General features: G+C 40.6%; 1 protein-coding gene across 3 annotated transcripts; it reads left to right on the top strand.

Moving 5' to 3' along the window:
• Positions 1–2,946: 2,946 nt before the first annotated feature.
• Positions 2,947–27,686, top strand: SPICE1 (spindle and centriole associated protein 1). 3 transcript variants are annotated; one of them, XM_059838103.1, is made up of 17 exons: positions 2,947–3,091; positions 3,522–3,569; positions 4,707–4,853; positions 8,705–8,807; positions 9,569–9,690; positions 11,214–11,299; positions 11,587–11,729; positions 11,961–12,101; positions 12,860–13,125; positions 16,334–16,465; positions 17,077–17,224; positions 18,677–18,901; positions 20,900–21,285; positions 22,640–22,811; positions 24,195–24,297; positions 24,627–24,705; positions 25,733–27,686. In XM_059838103.1, the coding sequence occupies exons 1-17, from the start codon at positions 3,008–3,010 to the stop codon at positions 25,877–25,879; spliced, it is 2,532 nt and encodes an 843-aa protein (XP_059694086.1). In that variant the 5' UTR covers positions 2,947–3,007; the 3' UTR covers positions 25,880–27,686. The 3 variants fall into 3 exon arrangements, 2 of the variants coding, with proteins under 2 accessions (XP_059694086.1, XP_059694087.1); XM_059838104.1 differs by lacking the exon at positions 25,733–27,686 and adding an exon at positions 25,517–25,645; XR_009485274.1 differs by lacking the exon at positions 25,733–27,686 and having other exon boundaries at positions 24,170–24,297; positions 24,627–24,707.
• Positions 27,687–27,886: the final 200 nt, after the last annotated feature.

Here is a 27,886-nt window from a genome sequence, read left to right as displayed (position 1 = left end):
ACATGATTTGCTCTGGACAAATGCAGAGTGCCTGCTGCTCATCACTTTACTCTTATTTAGTTGCTCACACACTGATTGCCGAACAGCTCGTTTCATTACTTTTCCAGATAATAAATGGAGGCTGGCTGACTCATAACACCACTCAGACCCTTTGATAAAGATGAGTAGCCCATTTTCCCTTTTCATTACACCTGGATCTTGCTCTTGAAGGGCAGCATGTACTTTGGAAGAAAGAACCAATCCCTCTAAGAGACAGTATTCTCATCCAGACACACCATGGGTCTGAGGCAGTGGAAGTGATCTTTTCTTGTGTATGCCACAATACTCTGGTACCAGGAGCCAGCAAGGGCTCCCTCAGGGACAGGGATCCGAGTGCCACAACACAGAGAGGGGCAGAGCAGGGACCTCACCAGCCACGGCTCCATTGCACAGGATCTGAGCAAGACAAGCAGGATGGGCCTGGATATAGAATCAACAGAGTCCAGATTGGTGGACAAGTCAATAGCAATAGGACAGGTCAACGTAGTTGGTGACTCAGGTCTGGTGATGGCACTCAGGGACAGACACAGTCCCTCAGCAGCAGGCAAGTCCCCAACAGCGAGGCAGACCTGAGGGCTGGACAGGAAGCTGGTCAGCAGGTCCAAAGGGATAGAGACAGGGCTGTCACATGGCTGTAGCTCCAGCTCAAGCAGAGCCATGGACCAGAGCCTCACCTGAAAGGCAGCTGCCTCGCGAGGGGGAAGAGAACCCTCACTGAAGCCTCCCCACAGCCCTGATGCCAAAGTCACTGGAGGGAAGAGGGGCAGCCCTCAGCTGGGCTGTTTCTAGGCTGCCTATGAGCCCAGGGTGCCAAACCTCCAAAAAAGGGGATGATGATCTTGGGGCCCTTGTCTCTGGCTGTGAGGAGGGCATGTATTTCATAAAAGGACCCATTTTTCCAGAATAAATAAAGCCTAGGGTTGTGAATGTCTCAAGGGAAGAAGGAACTGTGCTGGCTGAGAGGCTCATAACAGTGTGGCTTTGAGTTTTTTGTTGTTTTTTTTTTCTCTGTAGCACAAAAGCAGAAAATCTCATTGCTGTTGGGAGCAAAATAACAGAAAAAAAAAAAAAAAACACACCCCCAAACCAGTAAAGAAACTATATTTCCCCTGGTAACCATGGCTGCAAAAATATCCAGGATAGAGGATGTTACAAAGGAATTCCCTAAATCATACTAAGTAAGAAAGGGAAATAGCATAAATGTATAACAAACCAAATTGTTTGGAAACCTGATGATTTAAAATTACTGTTTGCTTATGTAGTCTCTGTCTTATGTAAGCTCCTCTGCAAGTTAATAGATGCTGTAGATGCTCAGCTGGCTTCTGCAGAGGTAATGCCACATTTTCAGACTCTGCTGAAAATGCAGCGTGAAGAGTAACGAGAAATGAAATGTAGACAGGCTTTAAAGATGTCTGATAGAACATGGTCCAACCTTTCTTATACGTGGGCTAAGTGAGAATACACTGCTTGAATGAGAGTTGTCTCTGGCTTGTATCACATTTGCTTGTATTAGGTATTTAACATTTGTATTTGATTGTAATTAATAATAGCAGAGAGGTTAAAGAGGTTTCAAAATAGATGATGTGATGACGCAATTACGCCTTTACTGCTTTTTTTCTTCAGTAGGCCTCGTTCTTCAAGACAATTTACAGCCATGTTAAGAGAGAAGTCCAGATGTGCCCTTGATTTATGCTTTTGGCTTCCAAATTTTCAGACCAACACAAGTTGGTCTGAAAATTTAATGAATTGCCTGGCATGGATTTCTCTTCCCACAGGCTGAACTCTGATGATCACTTTCAGGTGCATATGGTACCTATGCTGAGTGTCTAGATGGAAACTGAAGATTTCGAGGTGCAGCCTCCACATTTGTCACACTTCATAAGAGGCAATTGCTGAAAGTATTTCTCAAAAGCTTTTTACTCCCCTTGTGATTTCCATCTTCTCCTTGTATCACATGCAATACTTCCTTCCCTCAATACACTAACCACTACCATTTGCACCTTCACATGAGTCTTTCTACAGTGATGCTGGTAAAGACAGAATTACATTGATGGGGACCCTAAGCACCAGGAAATCTTGGTGAAATGGAAAAAGTTTTGAATGAAAAGCTGATAAACCTTATGCCTTCAATTTCCAGCTCCCACAGACAAAATATTGTGTTCACACTGTAATAAATGTCAACTGTAGCCTTTTGGAGTAATTACATCATGTCTTCACCTGTGTGGAGGGACGTGGAGGATCTGTGGCACATAATAGGGTAAATCTGTAGGGAATATATTGCACCCATCTGTAAGCTCAATGACTCATTTCAGAGCCACCAGTTGCTTCACGGACACCAGAAATTCCTTGTGGCTACCGAGGTACACCCTTCCTCGGTGGCGCAGCTAATGAGATCTGTTTGTTAAATTTAAACAGGGGCCACTCTTTAATTTCGTATCACTTAATTTCATGGCTTGTGTGACATTCTGCTCGGAACCGCCCGTAACAGCATCTGAAAATACATTTTACACAGAGAAAATTCCGAGGCTTCCTCAGAGGGACACCGAGAGATGTCTTTGGAGGGTATTTGCAGCGAGGAGGGATAATAGCGAAGTGAACGAGTAGAAAAATTAAGGCGAGGCGAGATGAAGACGAGTGACAACGCCAGGAGCAGCTCCCGTGGAACGGGCTGGCGCGGCCAGGGCACTGCTCTACTTAAGGGAGGCGGCGGGCGCGGGGGCTGTCCCCTGCAGCCCTCAGGGAGGGCGGCGGCAGAGGCTGCTCTCTCACAGAAAGCCCGAGGGGCTCAGGAGCCGCATTGCCATTCCTGCACCAGGAAAGCAGCCCGGGGTCGGGAAAGGAGGGAGGAGGAGGAAGAGGAGGAGGAAGAGGCGGGCGGAGGAGGCCGCGCTCCGCCCCTCCCCTCAGGGCGGGCCGAGCAAAGCCGCTGCCGTCGGCTGCGGCGCTCCCGCCCCTTCCCGCGGCCGCGATGTCGCTGCTCCGCGGGCCGCGGCCCCGCACCGCCGGCAGGAAGGGCCCCAGAAAGGCGGCGGTGGCCAAGCGGGACTGGGATGTAAGTGCTCCCCGCTGCCGGGCAGCTTCCGCTGGGAAAAAGGCCTGGGAGCCTCCGTGCCCGCGGCTGGGGGAGCCACCGCCCTCCGCAGGGGCTGCGCCGTGGAAACGCCCGGGTTGCGTGTGGGTTCGGGCGGGCAGTCACGGCGTGTGCCGGGGGGACACGGCCCCTCTTCCTTCCTTGGCCCTGGTGCACGCCAGGCCTCCTGCGGCTCCCGGGGAAACATCGCGCTCAGGTTTGGTGGAGGTCTCGCTTCTGGCGGCTGCCTCACCGAGGTGGAACGCTCTGCAGCGCCATGAAAGTGCACACCAGTATAGCGTTCGGCTAATTATACTTAAATTTAAAAGTTTGTGGGTTTTTTAAAATAAAACTTAAAAAAAGTTTGCCCTCAGTTACGATTCTTGACGTGTTCCCTGGTTCCTGTTCGCAGAGTACCGTCCATGATTTGACTGTGCACCGTGCAACTCCTGAGGACATAGTAAGTTTAGTAGCAGTCACTGCTCTGTCCCTGTGGCAAGGACATTTAGCTGGTTGTCTGACATAAAAAGTACTTACCGTGCTCAAAGGGATATTTTCTGCCAATGTTTCATCTCTTTTTCGAGCTTCTGAACATGTTGTCTCTTCACTGCTAGTTTTTTGTTTATGATACTGAGCATCCCCAGGTCCAGCAGTTAGTTTTCTTCAGTTTCCTGTTCCCCCTGGAAAGCAATAGCTGCAGTTTTTATTTAAATAAATTGAGTGCCATCATAAAAGCATAAAAATGTAAATACTTGAAAGGTCAGTGGATTAGCTGAAGGTCCTACTTCTGCTGGGAAGGACTGAAAGATGTGCTTTGTCTGAGGAACGTCTCTAATTCTGAAAATACTCAATTTTAGTTTAAACAGTTTAACACAATTTCTTTATACCCAGTGACCTGTTGATTGCAAAGTATGTGAATTCTTTGCAATAAACAGATCACGTGTATTTACATTTATTCAATTACATTGTATTTACATGTATTTAGATGTGTATTTGCATTTTCTTGATAACACTAATTACCAGGATGGAAGAGGCAGTATGAGCTATTGTTATAGATTTTGACAGGTTTGTTAGGACAGATGGTCACAGTAGCAGAGAACAACTTGATTCCAGAAGTGTTTGCCTTGATAGCTTTTTGAGACTTTAGCAAGCACCTCACACATTTAATTTCTTTAATTTCTATTTAAGCTATATAATTTATATATAATCTAATTGTTATAAGAAGGGAGACACTATGTCTGGTGTCTGACAATGTTAAATCAGGAAAATGCATTATGTCTTTTTATGCACCTTATAGGTGCTAGTGTTTGGGTTTTGCCTCCCTTTATAGCTGAGGAAACTTTTGCCAAGTCAGTGGTGTAGGGCAGACAGAAATTGAGACTGTCCCCATTCACCTTTGGAGCTGCTTTAAATTTAGGTGCTACTGATGGCATTTTACACTCGTGGATGTTTATGAGGTTGTCACTGGCACTGCTGTGAAGTTAACATAAATAATGTTCAGTGCATGAACAATACAATCAAGAAAAGCCCGTTAGCTTTGCTCTGCAAATTTTGCTTCAGATTGATTTTTGAAATTATTTCTTTTATGTTTCTGTAGCTCCGTCGCCGTGAAATACACAAATCCAAAAACAAAGCATTGGCACATCTGGAACTCCAAGAGAAAGCACTGAACAGAAAATGGAAGAAGCAAAGGCAGCTGGATGCAGATTCCTTGGAGAAAAGGAAATTGGCTCTGATGCGTGAGGTGAGAGCTGAATTTGCACTTGCAGCCTGCTGCAGGTGATCTGTAGCACTTCTGGAAAACTGCTCGTGTACATGGAAGCCACAGTTGCTCCTCTTTTTGGATAACTTGGTTTCATACCTGCACATGCTGTGTGTGCTGCATGCATGCAGTGGTTGGAGTGGACTGTCTGACAAACCAGCTGTTACACAAAATTGCACATTTGAGCCAGGTTGCCTGGCTATCCATGCCCTCTGTAATTCTGCAGGGCTCTTTTCATCTGAACAGGCACTGTTTGCAGAGTTCAACTGTTGTAAAAAGTACGTGTGTCAGCTTGCCGTTTCTTCCTCATGTCTGGCATTTTTCTTTGATGTAAACGTGAACATTTCTCTAGCAGGGAGGGACGTTGTTTATTTAAACAGAGGAAGTGCAGTGTCAAGGGGGCTGAAAGAGTGAGGCAAGAAGTTGTTAAGGGAGGGAAATTGACACAACAAAGATTGATGAGCAATGGCAGACAAGCTTGTCATCTGAAGGATTGAAAAGCTTGTTCTCAGCATTCTAAGCACTCTGACTGTAAATATATTACTGAATTTGCTTTTGAATATTGAACTGTAGCAATAAACCTAAGCCTAGTTAACAGAGAGTAGCTGTCACTGAAAAGTGGTGGTAGATCTCCTTTTTCACATGGCAGGTGACTCCTTGCCATGTGTTACAAAAACTAATCTGAAAATTGGCTTTCAGATCTCTGTACTCATTGAGAATTGTTCATGCTGGTAAAGAATGATGATGAGCAGTGTTCACTTAGCAGTCAAAATAAACGTGATCTGCTAGTTCTGTAAATGTGCAGTGGACTAACCATCACAATCTTAATTGTTTTGTCTTTTGTAATTTTTTGGAAGTCACTTTCTAATCTCTGAGAGCATTCAAGCATAGACAAACAAATGGAAGTACTTACAACTGAAGATCACTACCTAGTTTTCTATTTGACCTGTTTCTCTGCAACCACAGTAGAATTTTTTGTATTATGGATATTTTGCTAATTAAGCCTCAGACTTGGACTTTTGTTACTTTGGTACTTTTCTGCCAAGCATATTTCAGCAGAGTATTCAAAAAACACTGTGAACTTCTACATTACTTTCCCTAATGCAGCCTAGTTTCAATAATACTTCCATGCAGAAATAAGTTATCTGTCACAAAAGGTAGATTAGACCATATTTTCTAATATTTGTCTGGGCTACCTATTATGTGACTTCATTCTTTTGCAGATGTGAAACTCATGTTTAGGAAATAGTCTTCTATATTTGTTGCTGTTTCTAATGAAAATGTACAAATCTCACATCCTCCTGCGTGGTTTTCCCCTTTAAGAGGTTACTTTATTCAGGTTACTCTGTGTTTACTCCTGAATCAGTGAAAAGGAAGACAAAAGGAAATGATGCCAAGGAAGATGAAACAGAAACACAGAGACAAAACCAAAACAGAATAACAAAATACATAGAGAAGAGTTACCATTTTCACCTCTCCCTAACTTAAATCTTGTTAATTGCCAGGTCCTGTTGTTTTGAGTAACTGTGGAGACTCTGTGTCTTCCAGTAGAGCACAGCCACTGAGAGTTGTTTCCTTGTCTCTGTTACCGTGGTGATCTTTTTCTTTTAGTGCTAAGAATGTAACTTTCAAGCCTCTTGAATCCTGCTCAATTGCAAAAGACTCAGGGACAAAAGCTAAGAAGCTGCTGCTATTATTGCTGTTTCTCATGTAGTTGTGTGTTGAACAGACAGACATTACAAAAGAGTTACAAAATAAATAAGCAAAATTTTAATATTTTGGAGATTTGTCTGCATAAAAATCTGAATGAAAAGATAATGAGTTTACTCTGAAACTTAGGACTGTGAATTTGAAGGTACTGCACAGATTAGTCCTGTAGCAACTTATTTTTGAAATAATGTTAGTGCATTGCACCAAAGAGTAGAGGGAAATTGTTTGCTGTAGTGGAGAGATTTTAGGATGAGTCCAGTTTATTTGCTTTGATAACAATCTGAAACAGGAGGGAAGGTGATTTTTAGTGAAATTTGTAGGTGATACTAAACTGGAACAAAGCACACAGTGAATTTGTCCAGGGCATGTAAATGGGCCTAAAGAGGTTACAAGATGATACCACTTTTTTTTCTCATCACAAGCAAATGTGAGCTAATCTACCTTGGGAGCAATGCTCTAAAAATGTTCATGACATGTTCAGCAGGAGGATAGAGCTTAGGAACCTGCTTATGCAAAAAAAGATCTAGTGAGGAGGGTAAAAACTAATCAGGATCATTTTTGTCTGATTATACACATCGCTCTAATTTTAATTACCTTCAGGAAATTAATCCTATAAAATTTTTTCCTTTCTTTATTTTTCTTCTGCCAATCTGGTATAATAACTTTACCTAAAAACCTGCATTGCTTTGATGTCAAATGGCTTAATGGAAACACTAGTTTTAGTTTGTATCAGATGTGAAAATTGAACAGTGGTCTGAAAAAGGAGATATGTGAAGTGCTTGAAAGGTGAATATTCACTGACTTGCTAAGTTATTACGAGAAGTCTAATTTACTGCAGTGCAATGCAAGCTCAAAAGACTAGAAAACATGGAAACTCAGATATGTAGGGATGCTTTGTGACATCACAAACAAAGCATGTAGTAAAATAGGGGGTTGAGGAGAAAGAAGTGAAATGCTATTGCCTAGAATTTTTTGTATAAGGCTGGATGTAAGCCAGCAAAATTACCAATGGACATTGAAAAGAACTCTGTGGAGATAACTGCATATAGTACTGTGAAACCATTTAAAAGCAGTTTCTTATGTTTCCTGGAGGTGAAAAATTGTCAGTCAGTTTTCAAATTTTGAGTAGGGGGACATACAGGAGCCTTTTCTGTGAGGTCTTCTGAAGTACTCACAGTCTCTGGATCAGTTTGGTGAAGGAGGTCACTTACATATCTCCTCTCAGGTGTTTAAGAATATCTACCTTCTCCCCAGGTTGTGGGATATAATTTTACTAGTTTTTGATTTCCAGCTTTTGAATGAAGCCAGGCATCAGTGAGGAGCTTTAAATTGAGTTCTGCTCACAAAGCCCCATCCCCAGGCAGCTCCATTTGGCTTATGGTAATTGAATGCCTCTTGCTTTGCACTCCCAAAGCATCCTTCCTTAGGAGGCACCTGTTTGGATGGACTTCAAATACAAGGGAGAGACTTTGGGAGAGAGAATTTAAATACAGAAGCTGTATCTTCTGGAGATTCCCAAAATATCTTCTGATGCCAGATGTAGCCAGCTTTGTTTATCTCTGTTGGAACTTTTGGTGGTATGTGACTTAAGTTTTAGTTAGGATTTTCAGGAGGCAAGACTGAGTGAAACTAGTCTGCTTGAATTGGTTTGAATATCATCTAGTAGTATATGTTTTGGGTGTCAGATGTAGGTAAGTGTTCTATGACTTAACATTGAGATCAAATGATTTGAGGAATGCTTTCTTTCTTTTTAAATTGCTATATATGTCCTTATTTTTTTTTTAATGAGCATGTCATAAATACCCAGCTTCTTGTGTCAGGCTGGGAGGAGAAGAGGGAGTGAAAGAAGAGTGTGTTCTAAAGAGAGTCAGTGCTGATGAGTGCCTCAGAAGTAACAACTGTTTAATTTTTCAGAAAAACAGTATGAATTCTAGTTACTCTGAAAGAAGTATGGTTTTCTGATATATCTTATATAGGATCTTATTGTACAATACCAACTTTGCAAAGGTTCTCTTGTTGGCTGTTCTCTTTTTGATTGTTTAGAGAAACAATACCAAGGGGGAAAAAAAAAGGAAAGGATCAGTCTGCTCAGTGTAAAGTTTCCTTATGCACTGTACTTTCAGATTCTGTCTGATCAGTACCATTTGCAAGATGTATTGGAACGATCTGGTCGGGTTATGGCTGTGGCAAAAGACTTGCTTGAGGATGCCCCTCGCACACGAACAGGTAGCACATCTCATCTATGTGTGGTAGCACATTTAAGATGATCTCCTTGCTTTCCATGAATAGTCTTGCTTTGCAAAGTGTTCACTTTAACTGCTTTCATCTCATTGTCTAACACGGTGTGGTTGATCCTGTTCATGTTGGATGAAACACAGGTGAGGCTATCACCTCCCATGGCAGGGAGAGTGACTGATAGCTGGTTATTCCACTGTATTGGCCCACTGTGGAATTTCACAACTTGTGCTCTGAAACACCTCCGTGCTCACCATTTCATAGCCAAGCTACTGGCCTGTGCAGAGCAGCAGTTTGAGCTGCTGCAATAGTTCTGATTCTCATTGCTGCATGAGCTGACTCTTTGCTCTTAGATATGGCTGAAGATTTATCAGCAGTATCACCTTTTCCTTTTCTTAATTTGGCTTGTAGATCCTTGCACTGCTGGAAGGCAGGATTGGCTGTCTGTCCATGAAATCTTAAACCTGGGGGTTTTTCTCTGTAGGCTGCCATTCTCTTTTGTTCCTGGTGACTTTGATCCTGCAAGCTGCTTCTGCACAAGTGAATTTATGCAGGTGGAAAGGATAAAAGCTGGGTATGTGGCCCAGTGTATTAAATTAACCCTATTGTCAGTCTTTGGTTGTTGTTTAAAGTGACATCCCTGTGACCCCTTTTTTGTGAATTACAGGAGCTTGATTTTCAGTACAAAATCCTGCAACATAAGTACAGACCAAGCCCTCTGTGTTTTTCCCTGTGTTGTTTAATTCCTCTAGGTTGTCCTAATGTAACAATGGCTCCTAACTGTGACCTAGAATCATCTCAAGGACCCATTGTACAAAAAAGTCATCCTCCCAGTCAGCTTTCCATCCTTAATGAATCTGTCATGGATTCCCAGGTAATGTATATTTTGTTCCATGCATACACATCCTGTGGCTTTGTTTGCACAAAATAAGACTATTCAAAGATAAGAATTTCCAAGCAGAACTAAATTGGTTTTTGTTGATAACATTCATTGAAGACCAGATTAAACAGAGGTGAGTTTCTTTTGTGAGACTCTGGGAATTGTGATTTTTTTAATTTAACTCTCAGATACGAGAAACAACTACCATTATGTCTCGTAGAAGTTCTCTCACATTAGCATGCCCTCCCTTTTAAATTCTGGAATTCTCAGAACGAGTACAATGTGATTACAGTCTAAGAGAAGAACTTCTGTGTCGCTTAACTAATTGCCAGATTTCAGAATATGTCTCTGATTTACTAATTATGTCTGCATATGTGGGGACACAGCCATTTGTATCCCAGTTCACTCCACAGCCTTGGTAACTCCTACAAGTTTTACTTTTAATATTTCACATTATTTTACATTTATTCAGATTTGGTATAAACAATTTTTAAATTGTTTAAAATTTAATTTAGTTTGTGCTCTGTTTTCTTTTAATAACATATTGTACCAGGAATTCTCACTTGAGAACAGGCATGTGGTGCTCCCAGAAAACTTCCCTCTGATGAAGACCAAACAGGCTGTTGGGAGCACAAGTGATGGTGCCATATTCCCACGGTTCTCTACTTCCATGTCCTACTATCTTGCAAAAATATCTGTGATTTCAGTAGTGGTATTTCTGTGTTAGGTATTTTGGTGTGGCATTTGTTTTTCCATTTTTTTAATATGAGGAGTGAACTGCAGCACCTTTGTAAGCTGTGTCACTGGATGCAAGCTGCAGGATAAGCTGAAATTTTTAAAAGAAACATGTACTGATTGTGTGCCAAGCCTCTGTGAGTTCTTATGTGGCTATGAAAATCACAGTTAAAGGCTATCTGGTGAAACCTACCCAGCAGCTCAGAAACTTGGTAGTTTGAAGAACCCTAATTCCAAATTTGGTTCTTTGTATTTAGCTGTAAATGTAGTACATAGGATTGTATTTTGTTCTGGTTGCATTTTACGCACAGACTATAAGTGTAATTTTGCAGGTCTCATTATGAAGTTGTTTAGCTTGTAATGTCAAATGACTGAAATGTTACAAATTTTATGGATTCAGGTTGCTTTTCCATATTTTGCCTGTTGTATCTCTGTTTTGGTACAGCCTTAACAGCTTTTATTTTATCCTCTAGTTTGCATGGATTTTCATATTTAATATAAATCATACAAAGAAAATATTGGTTATTGAATTAGTGACTTGCTGTGTTATTTTCTGAGACAATTGTCAGTATCAGTGTTTCTTAGGTACTAAAATCTCCCAGAACTTCCTACAAAGGGTGTGGATTTTTTTTTTTTTCTGTGTAGTGTTTTTATTTTGAGCATGTTTGGGGGGGGGAAGACTAAAACAAATGTTTTTGGTTTTTTTCTTGAAACAATTCCGTAAAATTGGTCTCTAACTTCTTCTGAATTCTCTTTTGCTTTCTTTGTTGTCTCTTGAGAAGGCTCTTAATGAGGAGGAGGAGGAAGCATTATCAGAAGATGGACACCATGATGTTTTGGGTTTCAAATCCAGCATCAGTTCGGACAGGTCAGTACAAATACAGGTTTCCACCTGCTTGACACTGGAAACAGATGGAGTTAAAAGGGTGTTGAATGGGTGTAGTTAAGTCAGTTCTTCTCTTTCCCTTTGCCCTCCTTTCCTGATCTTAGAATTCCAGGGAAAGGCCTTGTTGTAACATTGAGACTGGGAATGAAAGTGAGTAGGGAACTCACCTGAGCAATTGCAGATAATTTTAGGAGCTCTGTCAAGACAGATAATGTGGAATCATGCCATTGTCCTGTTACAATTCATTGTTATTCTTGTTTTGAATGTAGGCTACTTCAGTTGTTGAGAAAAGAAAATTCCTTGGTGAATTCTCCATTGTGGGCTGAAAAGGGTGTGAGAAAAACCACCTTATCACAGGAATCAAATGTGCCTCGGACTCCAACAGCTGTTTCCCCTTCATTGGATCAGTCAGGTTGGGTTTGCCAAATCACAGCAAGGTTGTGGAGCTGTTCATAGCATCCTGTCTGGAGTTCCTCTCCTGGGTGGGGGTCTGAGACAGAAGTGTATGCTAATTTAGCTCAGGTGTATTTTCAGACTAAAAAGCCATCTCTTGTCATAAAATTACTCTAGAACATACTGCTATTAAGGACATGACTGAAATATTTCACATGTACTTTTTTTCTTTGTTTTGGGTTTAAATCAGCCCTCAATGCTACCAGTGTAATCAAGAGAGCCCATTCAAGACTTCAGAATGAAGATGAAGAAGAGTCTGTAGACTCCATTGACGCTGTGAGACAAGTGCTGAACCCAAACTCAAGGAAACAAAAGCAAATTGCAGCAAAGAGTTAAGTACTTTTAAAAATTAAATACCCTTTGTCCAAGGTCCTTAGTGTTGTAAGAAAATGTGGGTTGGAAGGGATTTTTGGGAGTCATTGCAGGGCTAACACCAAAGTTTGATGAGGGGATTGAGTCTTGAGCATATCTCAGGCTGGGTGTTCCACATCTCCTTGTCAAGTGTATTTCCCTGTGTTCTGCACGGTCATTGGCAAAGCCGAGTCCATGGGAATTTGGGAACCATAAAAACAGCCCTTTGAGGCTGCCCATTACATTGCTGCCCATGGAGTCCTCTCCTATGCAGGACTGCTCTAGTTCTGATCCGGATTTGTTCTGTGCTGCACAGGTTGAGGATGCATTTCAGTCCCCATATTCTATGTGTTTGTATGAGGGGACTGGCATCAGTTGCAAGCTGTGACATGAAAGGAGAGTTGCTTACTGAGTATGAGAAAGCAGCTGATGTTTTTCATTAGCAAACTATTTCCATGCATTTAACTGGAGAGGAGAAAAGTACAAACAGGTGTATCCAAGATAAAAGCACCAATCAGTTGTCCTTGAGAGATACTACTGTGGCAGCAAAAAATGTGGTTTTTAGGATCTGAAAATAGCTAGAATAACTGGGGGGACATTCTTTGATGGTCTGCTTCATCTTATATTAAGAGAGGGCATTTCCTTTGATTTACTTCAATAAACAATGCAATTTCATTGGTAGTGTGAAGATCTCTATACAAGTTGAAATTCCAATGACTCCTTTTTCTTCCCCTTCAGTGAAAAGAGAGCAAGCTGAACAGAACTCTGCAAGACGTAAGAGAGGTGATTCTCCAGCTGATTTAATCCAGACTGACCTTCAGAGGGACAACAAATCCAGCCTAGATGTTCTCAGCCACATGATCCAGGAAGTAGAGCATGAACTGGAGGAATATGAGCGATGTACAGGTCGTGAGGTCCCAAAAAAAGAGAGAAGTGAAGGCCTGTCTGGGTTTACTCTGTCATTGGTGAACGCTCTCTGTCGTTTGATGCGCTACCTCAAAGAGGTGAGAGACTTAGAACTGCCCCTGGAGACTGAATGAAGAAGGGTGTAAAGTTATTTTACACATGGGAACTTTGGTCTTTTCTGGCTTCCAGGCATTTTACATTGAACTCTGATTATCATTACTTATTACTAGGTTTGCATGCAATTAGGAGTTAAGGCTTTTGGTTTGTTGGGGGCTGGTTTGTTAGGAATTGGTATCCCTAGTTAAAACGGAGGAGTTGACTGCAGTGAAAGTCTCTGTGTCTAAGGGCAGAAAATACCAATTGAAATAATTTTAAATTTGTTATTTACATATACTCAGAGTTCTAGCAGGGTAATAACTACAGCATTGTTTGCAAATTAATTTTCTTCCTTTGCCTCCCAAAGGTGATGCTGTTGTCACCAGAGCAGTGGACCCAAATCCCCTATTTTCCTTGAAGGATTCCTTAGTCCTCTTTTACTATCTGGAACAGAAACTTTACTTTAAGCAAGAATGACCTGAAGTGCTCAATGTAACAATGCACAGCTGGGAATTAATTGAATTTTATAAAGAATATTACCTATGTGCCATGTAGAAGCTTTTTTTTAAAAAAGAAAAGGGGAAAAAAAGTGTGTTCCAATTCATCTGTATCGCAGAGCTGTCAAGAGACTTCAGTGCCTCTCAGATCATTTGGTCTATGTGACATTTTAAACCAGATTATGACAGTTCCTGCACTCTTAATAGGTGCAGCAGTATGTATTATATAAATGCTAATGCTCAAAGGTAATAGCTCTTAAATAAATGTGGAACTCTCTTATTTTGGTTCCTTTATAGAGTGTATAATAATTGAAAGAGGGAAACCCATCTTATTTTAAAATTCTATTTTTTTTCTCTTACCAGATGTATAATAACTTAATCCTTGTATTACTCTGTATTTAATCTTTATAGAAGAATTTACTTTGATTAAGTCCTGGAAGCAAATAGTAAATAATCAATCCAAGAATGAAAAGCAATGCCATCCGAAGATGGACTTCAGCTGAGAAAGTCTTATGTTTTAAAAAAAAAAGTTAATAATGCTTGGTTTTTGTTAAAATTGTAATACCAAAGCAGGGAATTAAATTTGGTTCTTTGGCAGTTATAAGGAAGGATCTTAAAATTTCAGTAGAATGTTTTCTGTTTATTAGGAATACATCAATTTAATAGCATCCAGTTTGTGTTATAAATGTAATTGCAGTTATAGTCCTATTTAGATTGTCTTTAATTTTTCTACAGAAACTAGTTATTCCTGAGCCTCAGATGTCTTCCAAAGCTACTCTCATAATTTTTCTTGTTACTATTCCGTCCTTCCAGAAGTTGATTTTTTGCATAATTGTCTGCCACACATACAAATTTACTACCTAAATTCTTAAGTAAGCAATATTACAAAGTCACTCAAGCTGCATAATGTGGTTAATTGTATTCAGGCTTGCTTGAGATAGATACTGCATTCATATTCTAAAGTGACTTTTCTCATTATCAGGGAGGTTTAATTACAGTTATAATTTGAGAATTTGCTGGGAAGAAGCCCAGCAAATTGTCATGGGTGTTTCATAAAACCTGGTCCCTGTGATGCCAGACATAGATCAAGCACTTGGTTTGCACCATCTGTCTTCCCTAGCCAACAGAGTTAGCAGAATTCCAATGCCTGAATTGTAACTGGCAGTGCTTTTTAGGAAAATGACTTTGCAGGGGGTATTTAGAAAGCCCCTGATTTTAGTTAGTCAGTCTTCATGAGCTTTCAAAGCTTTTAGAGATTCCCTTCCTCTCCTTCCAGTTTTGCTGCAGAAAATCAGAAGGATTGCAATAAAGGATGTTGCCTAATTTATTCTCAAAATTGTATCTAAAATGTAGGAAGAGAAACTTGAATTCAGAAATCTTCCATGAAGGAGTTTTTATTACGTGATTAACAAACCAACACTTATAAGAAGGAAATAGTGACTATGAAGGAGGCTAGAGAAAAAGAAACTTCTGAAATCTTTGCAAAACCATATGAAATTCTTAAGTGGATAAATCTGACTTAGTTTCTAAACTAATTTTTAGATCACCTTCCAAGTGTTAAAATTAATCATTCCCTCCTCACTGTCATTCTGCTGAGAAAACTGTTTCTTTGCCAGACCCACATGACAAAAAAAGTATGGGCATACTCCCTGAATCTGTGCTGCTCTGTTCTCCCTGTCTGCTGCATGTTCTGGTGCAGTGTTAAAGCTCAGTGATCAGAGCCACACCTGGCACTGGGCTGGGATGAAAATACTTCTTTCAGGGTATACCAGACCTAAATCCTACCTGGGGATAGGAATAGATGTTACCCTGATGGTTTCCCTATGCATAAATAAGACAGAGCTACTTGGAAGCTTATCCTCCAAGACTAGGTTAATGCTCTGTAGGTTTAGTAGATTCAGTAGCTCATCCAGATGATCTAAGACATCAGGAACTTCATCACTGCTACCAGGGTAGCAGTGCTTCTTTTGTGCTGTCTGATTTCTGAAAAGAGAGGACCAGGTACAGGATTTTTATCCATTTTCTGAGCCAGCATGCTTCACTTGGATCAATACAAAAAACCCCTGTTCTCTCCAGATGGAAGGGAAACAGAAAATTGATGGTTTGCCTTTCCTATATTTAAGGGAGGTGTATCTGCGTGTCTTTGTCTAGTGGCAGTATCTAAGTTATTCTCAAAAATATTTATTCATTCACATCATGTGTATGCAGAGCTGTTTGGTTATCATATTTTTGAAGCCCTCTAGAACTTTTTCTCTCTGATGGAAAACATTAGAAAGCAAGTATGTTCTCCTTTATGTAGTCAAATTTGTCTTCATTAATGAATTAGGGAAACTAAAGATTAGGCACGAGTAGCATGGGAAACTGACAAACATCAGCACACCTGGAATTGTTAGATTCCTGCATGAAGATTCAGTGACTTAGGAAGCTGTATCTGTGCAGAGAGAAAATGCTTTTAGTTACATCCTGTAAAAGTTGTAAAGGCAGAAGAACAAGGATGTCTAGGATTCCCTACAGTGTCCTGGAGGATCAAAGACAAGCAATAAGCTCTCTGACAGTTCTCAAGGCCAGACAATTTGATTTTGTCACGAAAGTAATGAAGTTTAGCAATAGTGGGAAAAGCTGTTACATTGTGATGTCATCATGACTCATTCCTGTTTCCAAATGAATCTGTATTGGTTTATAGTAAGTTTTCAATTTTTTTCTCCATCTTTAGGCTGAAATGCAGCTGCATGAGAAAGAGATGATTAGGCAGCAGCAGAAGGAGATGTTGAATGAACACAGAGAACTGATTGATGCTCTGACTGCTGAGGTTCTTCAAGTAAGGGAAGAAAACATTGCTATGCAGGTACTGAGCCCCCCTCTTACTTCTTACCCATTAGGATTATGTGTTAGAATTCGAGCTCTGTTCTCAAGTTTTTAACCATAAACAGAAAGAAAGTGATAAAATTGAGTAAGGAGCCCGAGAATTATAGTAGCAGGTATGGGTATGAAATATTTGGGAAGTAATTTATTTATGTTTATTTAACTTCAAATCCTGAGAAAGTGCTGGTTCTGTGAAACTGACCTTTACTTTATCCATCTAAAAGTTTAGGCATCTTCCTTCACGCTTCTATACTGTTAACACACTGGAGCAATGAGTAGATGTAATACTACATTTTCCTTTTTTTAGGCTCCAGTGGAGGTAGATTTGATCAGTGTCTACGTTTGGGAATGATGCAATTAAGAAGCCTTAGAGAGGAAGTAATGTCATGAGTAAGAAAAGGCAAAACAAATGATTTATAAATGAGAAACATGGAGACAATAATATTTAATCCTCACTGGAATCCAACAGAATCATGCAGTAATACTAAGAGGCCAAATTTCTTCTCAGGACTTCTTGTAGTATATAGTTTTCTAATTTATGTTGGTAGAACACAAATTTCTGTAATTTGTGTATGGTTTTTTTTCCTCCTTTAGAAGAAACTTCAGCAATACATGACAGTAACAGATGAAAAGCTGATGTGCCTCACGCAAGCATTTAAAGGCCTCCCTTTGGTAGAACCTGAAAAAGAACAAAGTCCAAAACATTTTGGAATTGGAAGCAGAGGCCCAGCAAACAGCCAAGGTATGTACAATGAATGTGTGAAGGATGAAAGGAGAAGTGGTTAGTTTATCCCTGTAGTGGAAAATATGGTATTTGATAGATGCCTGCTTGTACAAGTTCCTCTTGCAAAAGCTTGAATGTCACTTGTGTAAATTCACAGGCCATAGGTTCTGCTGTGAGCAGAAGCAAAGGAGGAGAGTAGCATCCCCCCATTAAGGTGGCGTTCAAAGTCAGTTTCTTTCTGAGGCTCCTAAAAGAACCATAGAAACCCAAAGAAGTCAAACCCAACAGAATCAGGATCTCAGCTTCCTCTTGCTGAGCAGCCTGACAGTCTGAGATTGGTTCTTCCATGAGACACTGGAGGTCGCTGCTGGCCAGAACAGCAGCAGCTGAGGCCGGGAACCAGCCAGAGAGTCACTTGGTGTTTGTGACTCTGTGTGACAGGGCAGTGACCAGCTGAGTGATGTGTGACATGGAGACAGGCTAAGCTGAGCCAGTAGATTGGTGGCCAGACTAACCAAACAGGATTCACCTTGGACTGTTATCCATCTTTCACCACCGAGTTCCCTCCCAGCAGTTTTTCCTGGTCAGTTGTTTAAATGCATTGCTTTTGCTCTCAAGGTCAGTAACTTCTTGTGAATCCCGAGATTTCTCAGAGTTTCTTGTATTCCATAGTTAAATGTTGGTTTTGTGAATCTTTCTGTAGCTAAAAGCTTTCTTCCTGGAAAGATTTTCTTCTTCAGAAGAAGCCACATACCAGATCCTTTTTTATGTGATTGACCTAGGCCTTGTAAAAGCAAACCAAAGGAAACTACCCCCAAAATATAAAATCCAGACAGTCAGAAAAGCACCCCTCAAAAAACCCCCAACCTAACACCCAAATCTTCACATTCATCAGTTCTGCAGCACTAAAATTTTCAAATCTTTTCCTTATTTTCCTTAAAGAAGAATAATAATATTTTTTTTAACTGAAGAGATGTCTCATTTGAATTAAATGATAGTGAGATCAGCAGAGCTCAAAAAAGCTTGAATTGTTTTCTAACAGCATTGTTGCCATCAAGTTTATAATATGGGAGATTAGGACAAGTGCATAAGTTGATTTTCTCAAGAGAATGTTGCCAGATGCAGCTCAGATAGTTCAAATCGTGTATCTGTAAGTCTTGTGCATGAGCTGCAAACAGATCTCATGCCACTGTCCTGAAATTGTGAGGCTACGTGTAAGAGTTCTTCTTCCTCTTATGGCCAGTAAAGATTTATAATTTGCTTGAGTGAAAGACTTCTGTACCTGGATATCAGAAGAAAGGTGTAGAATATACTCTACCCCTGTCTGTCTTTTCAGATGTCTGAACAGGAGTTGTTACTGATATTTTTCCTATACTGCTATTTCACTATAAGTAGTTTTTGTTCCTTTTTTTGTTTGGTTTGTTCTGTTAATTTGTTTAACTTTTATCTCTGCTTTGTCTTTTTCTTTAGAAAAACCTGATTTGACCTACCCTGAGCCCAGGATTGAAGTAGGCAATAGGGAAAATATGCTGAAATTTCCACAGGAAGAACTTGCTTTCACGTTTCACCCAGGGCCGGGTGCCTCAAGTGATATGAGACCTGGTAGAAGCTTCCCAGCTCACATCTTCCAGCCAGCTGTGCTGTTGTCCCCACCGCAGCAGAAAAGCAGTCAGGAATTGTCTTCCCTCCAGAATGGTGAGATCTCTCTGCAGTAGACTTAGGAGTCTGTGTTGTTTGTTACTGTTTCAATCTCACACTACCTCTGAAGATGCATTTTCCATGGAAAATTTTTTATCTGTATGCCTAGACATATTGGCCCTATAGCTGGAATATCCTACTGCTGCACCCAGATATGCATTTCCTTTGTTGCTATGCCTGTTGCTAGACAGCCTTTACTCTTCCTGTTTTCTGTCTGCTGGCAGCAGTCCTGCCAGTGGCAATCCAGACTGGCATTTTTATTCTGTACTCATTTTGATTATCATATCTGTGTGATTGCTGAAGCTCTTTGTCAGTGACCTACAGCACATCACTTCAGATCTCCATCTGCTAATGGTGTAATCCAGCCTTCATCACCTTTAATGGTGAGACCACAGAAGCCTGGAACTTCTGGTTCTGCAATGTTGCAGGCACAACAGGATGTCTGTAGGCTGTGTACTCCTGCTTTGAGCCAATCTTGCCAGCAGAGGGGTTTTTGGAAGCTGTGGGAGCCTGGTTCCCATTGGGCTTCATTCAGTACACAGGTAATGGTTGAGAAAATTTTGGGTGAAATTGTGTTGCCAGATAGCCAGGTAGCTCAGTCTTGTCTCAGTATCCATAGCTCAGTTCTGGTTCATGGGAGGAAGAAGGTTCATCAGGGTGATTAGGGAAGGTGTTTCTCATTTATCCTTACTGAAGTGAGCAGAAGGAAGCACTCTGTGATTGTAAAACTGAGCTGTTTCCTGCTGCAGTTGTCACTGAAAGCACATGCATCCCACTGGACGTGCCAGGGCCCTGGATAACACCCTTGTTGAGAGACAGATAATTACATCCATGGCCAGATTGATGGTGGCTGACAAGAAGGAGGGTACAGGAATGAGTTTTGGAGTTTCTCCTTTTTCCTCCCTTTCAGCTGGTGTTTTGTAAGCCTTTTCCACGTCAGAAAAATAACCAAAAGTCCTTTTGATTTTTAAGGAGTTAGGTGGGCAATTGGAAGTTTGTATCTCGTTCAGCCGCTTGGTGGGCTGCTCTGCTGTGAGGAGGTACATAAACAATCTGGAGGAAATGAACTAAAGGTCTTGATCTACAAAAAGCAATGTCTGGTTTCAGTCCCATTGAGAACTGTCAGATGTCTTCTGTCATTTGAAACAGCAATGCAGAACTGTATTCTGACATTTCTCTAAAATACAGTGTTCGTGTCTTAAGACTGATTCTAAGTGGCCCAACAAATGTTAAACTTAATGAATGTTTTTTTTTATGCTCATACCTTCATAAAACACACTTGAGTGCAATTTTTTAAGTGTTCATCTCTGCTCAAGAGGCAAAAACTGAGGCTTGTGAAGGAATGGGCTATTTGGTGTACAAGCATAGAAAATCTGGTTTTGGTCACAAAAGTCAAGTTGGACTTAGCACGTAGCAGCAAACAGTGCTGTAACTGTAGTCATGTCTCTGTGGTGTGTTATCTCTTTGCTGATGATGACCACAACAAAATATCTTGCTATTTTATTGGCCACACTGCTTCCTCTTTAGGGGCTAAGTAGTTAGTTTATTATCATGCCAAAAGTCTTGTATTTTTTTGTTTCAGTCATCCTGAAAGTTTTGTTAATAACCCAATGTAAATATCAGAACTGAAACAAAAACGTAGTTTATCAGGTAAGGTAACTGAATTTTGGAAAATGGAGGACTAACTAAAAAATAGTATTTGATCTGTCAGCTAAAAAATTCAAAACAATGTATCTTCTTGGTGACTACTCTGTCAATCTCAAATAATTTAAATGTAAGACTGTTTGAAATAGGAAATACTCACCTAGCGAGTCCTTATAGCAGGATATTGCATGGAGTGGTTTTGATGAGTACCATAACACCATTCAGGCCAGATGTTACAATTCAAATTCCTGCTTGATTATTAGTTTACCTGATGCAATAAAGTCACTGTTAGTCTCCTTAGTGAGGATCTTGTGTCGCTGTCCTTACTGTTCCTTTATTTTGTGTTTGTAGTGCTTGCAGCCATTTCTCAGTGTACTGAAAGAGAGCCATGCAAGGAAAGGAGCTTAGCTTCCTCCCTGAGGACACAGAGCACAGCTGAGGAGAACTGCCCCATCTCTCGAAGGCAACCAGTTCCTCCTGCAGATAAAGACTTGGAGAGTTCCTATGAGAAAACCAACCTGTCCTGCCCAGGTGACGCTGGAAAAAACAGCACAGCTGAAGAGTTCCTTCGAAATGGTGATCTGCTGGGACAGATAGCTGAGCTCACAAGGCAGAATGCTCTAATGAAAGCTCAACTGAGCAAATTCAGAGATGGCCCTGGAGACAGAAGTGATTGTCTGCATCAGCCAGACCTGACACAAAATGCAGATCCTAGTCCAGATCCTTCACAAGGACAGGTCAGAATTTAACAGGAAAGGAACGCTGGATCTCCTTTCTGCTGATCTGCTTTCCCATAGTTTACCTGGTGCTTTTTTGTCTTTCATGTTGTCACTTACAATTTGTTTGCTTGGAGACTTGTTATTTTTATTACTATTCCATAAGCAAATCAGCAGTAGTTTCTCATATTGGGCCTGTGTTGTACATAGTTTCTGAAGAAGGTTATAAGGTTATGTTGCAAAAAGAGGTGGTGTTGCAATGTGATCCAAACTCTTGCAGTTTGGGTACTATTAGCAGTGAAAGCACTGCACCAACTCACAGCTTCTTGTCAAGCTTGTAAAATGCATATTTAAAGCCATGTCATACATCTCCTCTGCTACTCTGACCCAAAAGCAGATGAGATTGAAGTTAGCGCAAGTACATCTTTTGCAAATCCTTGATCATAGTGTGTACACTTGTTGGGTCTGTCTTGTCAGTTCTCTTCTGTGAAAATCCCAAAAATTTTGGGAAAGAGAGACCTTGAAGGCTTCAGTTTAAGTGGAAAAAAAAATTAACCTGCAACTAAGCAGTTACTCAGTAGGATCCCGGTGAGTGAAGTTCACATCACAAAAGCATCCCTGCCCTTGCTATTGTCTTTTGTTCTAGTGTTCTAATACAGTGGCTGGTTGACTGTTAAATTAAGGATCCTGAAGATTTTTAATTTCTTCATTTAAATGTAGGCTGAGAGTGGTGTCACTTTCCACTGTGGGTTATGCTGGGTACTATTTAGTCATTTGGTTGTACAAGGTGATGCAAACTCTTAGTAAGTGTTGTTTTTGTGGAAGCAATTAACGACGGGGAGGGGAAGAGGTCAAAGAAATCAAAACCTGGCTTAAAGATGAGTTCCAGAACACTTCTGTTAGAAACCTGCTTTTGCTTTCCCACACCCTCCTGAATGTGTCTCTCGATTATGTATATTCTTAATTGTAGTTAATTGCTGGGTGTTTATTGGTTTTGGTTTGGTTTGGTGGTTTGTTTGGGTTTGGTGGGGGGTTTTTTGGGGGGATGGGGTGGTTGTCATTCTTTTGGGGGGGTTTTTTTGGGTGAGGGCTTGGGTTTTTTTTTTTCTTTCTCAAATTATATGGACAACAGCTGTATTTTTCCTACTTGTGAGAAGACCAGTATAAAATATTGTAATGTTTAATCAGTTGAGGACTTAGATACAGAACAGTAAAAGGGCCAAAATCAGATTTTTCATAGAAGTGCTACATAATTATATTCACTTTCAGTTTGAAAACAAAATGTATAGAAGTACTCAAAATATATTGTATGCCCTCCTTTAGGGTGAAAATGGTAAATATTTCATTGGAAATAATTTTCCCTTTATCCAAGTAGAGTCATCTCATGGTATCAAGGAGCTTGGAGGAAAGAATAGCAGAGCTGAATCGCCAGAGTACAGCAGCCCGGGATAAACTGTTGCAGTTGATAGACCAGCAGAAATCAGCTGCTGTTGACATGGTCCCTCCAATGCTGTCTCCTGTTCCAACCCCATCCCTGAATTACACTGGTAAGTACCCAGCTTCAGGAAAAACAAGCTAGTCTGACAGTGTTTTCTCCCTTGGGTAGTCTTTATCTTACTGGATCGGTGGTTGTGGTCAGAACTACACTTGCTGTTAAAGCCTGTGTGGTACAAACACCTCTTACTTCAGAGAGTTAAAAACATATCAGCTAAACCTCTGCTAAAGTTAGCTTAGTAATTAGACTGCTGCAAGTACTGTGCTTCATGTTAAACCTGATCTTTGCTGTGTCTGAAGAACAGGTGCTGCATTTGGACATCTGTAGGCACTTCTTCACAGAAAGGGTTGTCAGGCATTGGAATGGACTGCACAGGGAGGTGGTGGAGTCACCATCCCTGGAAGTGCTTAAGGAAGGACTGGATGTGACACACAAACAGTGCCTTTGTCTGTTTGACAAGGTGGTGTTCAAAGGTTGGAGTTGATGATCTATGATGTATTTTTCAACTTAATTGATTCTGTGATAATCTCTGGTGGTCGGCACTGGGTTTTTTAATCAGTCCTCTGTTGTGCAGAATCTTGGGTGAAAAAGACTAAAGTATTTACATCAGGCTTCTAAATGTTATGGCAGAGTGGTCATCCTCTTCTCAACCCCATTTTAGTTTTTGTCTTTTGGGTACTCTTTCCATCAGGCTGTCTTGCTGAGTTGCTGCCTGTGCTAATAGAAAGGAATAACTGGAGGTTCCAGTCTTGTAAAGAAGTGGATTAGCTTAGGGAATATACTTGCTGGTTCAAGATTCATAGATTAGCTGTGATATGCAACTATAAAAAAAGGTTACTTTGCAGGAGGTCAGGGCAGCTTTATCTTTTCATGGAGTTATGGTCATTGCAAGCAGAACTGCATGTGACCGTGTACACATGCTCTGTGTGAGACACCTGTCCTTTCCCCTTGTGAAACCACAGAGGCTGTATAAAGGGGGAAGGACTTAGAGGAAGAAGGGGGAGGAGGGAACAGTGTGTGGGCATTTGCATGCAGGTGCCTTTGCAGTGACTCCTGGGTCAGTTCATAGCACTTTCAATGCGTGTTTGGCTGTTGTAAATTCAGCATGATAAGTAAAATCTTAAACCAACAAAGGTGAGAGATCAGAAGTCTCTAAGCCTGTAATTGCCAAAAAACACAGAAAATTTAACTGTGGGAGAATCATTCTATATATGTGAGCATTGTCTGTAGTTGCTCCGAGTCTCTGCTTTCATTGTCAGTCATTTTCAGAAAGTGAGTGTGAGGTTGATGTTTAACCTGATGTTTTATTTCTGGTCTGTGTATCTGTGCAGTTGGGAAGAGGTTGTTATGCCTCTGGAAAAAATGGTAAAACAAAATGAATGTTGTGCAATGTTGCTGTGTTCTCATCAGAATCAAGCAATTATTTATCACCTAGAAAATACAAGGAGGACAGTTGAAGTGTCTGTTCCCATGACAGTGGCTATGGACAGCTCCAAGGATGACAGTGTTCCCCATGCCAGTATGACCAGTATAAGAAGGTAAAAGTTCACCCTTTACTATTTCATATTTTTAGTATCCTAATTACCCATGTGGCAGAAATTGAACACAATGGAGAAATTGCCAAGTGGTTTTTTGGCTTTGTGGATTTTCTCTTACTTTTTCACATTAAATTCTGCAAGTGGGACAAAGATTAATAGCTTTTTCACAACTCCTATGTTTGTATTTAAAATATGTGCAATCTGACACAAGACAGATGACATGTGTTGTTAAAGACTGCTGATGAGGAGTCCTAACTCAGGATCAGAGATAATATCCTAGTAGTCACTTCCATTTTTCACTTTTTAAATCTTATTTTGAATATTTCCAGGACTGTAGAAGACTCCAGCAAACCTTTAAGTGCAGTGTCAGAAAGTGCCAAATTAACTTCTGTCAGCCAAAGACCAAAGGTGAGACTGAAAAATCTTCAGCCAGAAAATTTTAATATGTTGTCATACAAGGGAAAAGATATTCGTGAGATGGATGAAGGGAGACGAACTCTGTCCTGTTTTAAATATCCCAAGTCTATTATTAATCAGTTAGTGGCAGGTTGGATTACAGACAATTGGTAAGAAAAGACCTGAGAACTAGTGACATTCATTACTTTCTGCCACAGAGTTGTTTATAAGTAACCCTTTTCTACTGTGGCATCTTTGTGTGTTAGAACTGGAAACCTTTGGAAGTCTTTTCCCTGGTGGCTCCAGAGAATCTCAAGCCATGATTCTGATGTAGTGGTAGAGCCACAGTCAAGAGGCAAGCAAGCTCTTACCTAGCTGTTGCACAAATCAGTTGCTGAAGGATGAGAAAATCCAAATGTAAAGAGAGCCACAGTCTAGATTTCTGACTCCTGATGTGCAAAGAAAAGGATATCCTGTGGTGAGATGCTTTCACAGGGAGATCTGCAGTGGTACAGACTGATAAACTAGCCATAAGGGCTGTTTTTAGGCTTGAGAGCAGCCATGAGGACATAGAAATAACCTATTTCCTCGTGTCCAAAATAACCTAAATTAGGCCTGATAAGGAGAATGGAGTTAGGGTCCAGGAGTCGCTATCCTGACAGCAAACTATACATCCCTAGAAGGGAAATTTGAAGTTATTAAGGTAGGTGTGGCTTGAAGTAGCTGATGTGACTCCCTCCGTGGTGCCAATGGCAGACAACAGTCCTAACACACTATGGGGAATTCACTGTATATGAATCTCAACTGGTTTCTTCTTTTACAGGTAGAAAAGCAAAAAGAAGAAGGGTGGTTTGCATTGTCAATGCACATTATGTAAAGGAAGCTGAGTCCAAGTCCTGTATTTTTTAAATATTTTTTATTAACTACAAATAAATCACAATCTCTCTCTACAGATGCGCAGTTTAACTCTGAAGTGTTTTTGTGTCAGTGCCATTAGTATGGAAAGGTCTGTGTGCTTAACTGTATTTGTGCCCTACAGAGCACTCTAGGAAGCCCTGGGAATGAGTTTCTGAGCTGGACACGCTGCTGTGACCTTACACCTTTCACCAAAAAAATCTTTCATGAGGTTGTAAACTCAGGCTGCTGGAGCTTTACAAGTGAGCACCTTGATACCTCTGTACGCTGAAGGCAGGGGATTTTAGAAATTGCCTGTGAAACTTTCTGGAGTGTTTATTTGCACAAGATGTGGGAATAAAATGACAGGAAGAACTGAGATGAGGGAAAGTACCTGCATTGAAAAGGAACCTGGAGATTAGGAAGCTAGTCTGTTTCTGGTGGATAAGTATTTGCATCAGAAAGAATATATTCCTTCTGTGGTTTACAGTTGCTCCCAAAAGTTGTTTTCTATGCAGTTAACATAGAGATTGCATCTGGACTGGAGGATTGCTTTTCAAAAATCTCATTTAATATTTTTATAGTAAATATAAAGTGACTATTTGAAATTGAAATCAGAATCTTTATTTGCTATGTACTAAAGTATGTGGTCTTTGATATAACAGAATACTGATACATATCATTGTATTAAGCTGGTTTGCTGTGTGTTTATGTAATATTCTAATGGCCATTGGTTCTTATATTGATTTTATTTGACTTTTTAAAGTAGTCATTATTTTATTAGCAATGATTACCTATAAAATTTAAGACTATGAGGAAATGCTTCATTATCTGTTCCCAACCTTGTAGTAAACCTTGCCAAAAACATTTAGGATGGAGATCTATAAAATGAAAATAGTTTCCAAGTCTGGGAAAGAAAATAGATGCAAGAATCAAAACCAGCCTTTTTTTTTTTTAACTCTGAAATTTCCTCCTAAAGGTAGTGATAGATTGGAGCCAGCCATAGTCCTGTCAGTCACTTCAGTTATAGGAGAATGAAGAAAATATGCGTCTTCTTTTTTCTTGGTTCCTTTTTTTTTTTTAAAGGAAGGGTTCTTCTAAACAGATCTAGAAAATAAAAAGAAAAAGTGGGATTCAAAAGAGGATCTGTTCAAATATTCATTGATGCTTCCATGATTTATTTTTCCAATGGGAAGTGAAGAAGTTTTTGTATATGTGTGTGTGTGTGTGTGTATATATATATATTTCTGTATTTTGTGAAATAACAGTTAAAACTGCTTGGAAGTAATGCCTCAACTCATGAAGAGACAGCAATGCCACAGTTGGGATGGGACTACATAACCATAGTGCCACAGGTTAATGCTCTTGCCTCTGCTAATGTTTGCTACAAATGCTCTGGAATTAATGAGAATTCCTTTTAGAATACAGGATTGGAGTTGATCCTTTGAGTCATCTATTTTCTTTAACTTGGAAGTCTCTAGGTGGGAGGGATACTTCCACTCCAGATGTCTCCAGTCACCTCCCACCATCTCCTCCACAACCTGTGACTTGCTGTGGTTCAGGCTGGGGTCACACAGTGTTCTGTGCTTAGAAATGAGCTGCCCCTGGGATGTCATGGGAGTTTGTTTGCTGGAATGCTGAAGGCTAGTAAAGCTTGAGGCAGTGTCTGAGAAACTGCTAGTGCAGGGAGTTTTATGGGGGGGAGGGGGTTGTGGTACTTTTTGTCTGTTCTAGACCAAGAAACAAACTGCAGCTGCTGCTAGAATTGGACTCACCAACTCAAGCTTTCTGCTTGATAAGCAGGCTGGCCTGTACCTGTCTGAAACAAAATGCTCACTCTCATGAGATTGACATCTGCTCCTGCAGGGAACTAGTCTTCCTGCACAGCTGTTGCAGGCAATCAGATTTTATATTTCTTTGTGTGTACATGTCTGCATAAAAGTATGCTTGACCTCAAGTCTCATCTAAGTGAATTCCCTGCTCTGACTGCCCTGCAGCAAGGTCAGGTTTTTGTTCCCAGCTGTATCTCGGTGAAATACCCTACTGTAATATCCTTCTATCTCATGGTCCCAGCAGTGGAGAAAAAGAAAAAAAAACAACTCCGTTTGTCTTCTCAGTGTCAGTATTAAGTGGGCACAGCACCAAGCCTGACGGAGTTCAAAAAGTGATGGGACAATATTCTTGGGTACATGGTGTGGTTCTCAGGGCTGTCCTGTGCAGGGCCAGGAGTTGGAATTCAATGATCCTTGTGGGTCCCTTCCAATTTTGAGTATTGAATGATTCTGTGATCTTTTGCATG

Source organism: Haemorhous mexicanus, chromosome 2 (assembly GCF_027477595.1).
Source record: "Haemorhous mexicanus isolate bHaeMex1 chromosome 2, bHaeMex1.pri, whole genome shotgun sequence".
Lineage (NCBI taxonomy): Eukaryota > Metazoa > Chordata > Aves > Passeriformes > Fringillidae > Haemorhous > Haemorhous mexicanus.
The sequence above is the reverse complement of the archived record's forward strand: the minus strand, read 5'-3'. Positions and strand labels throughout refer to the sequence as shown.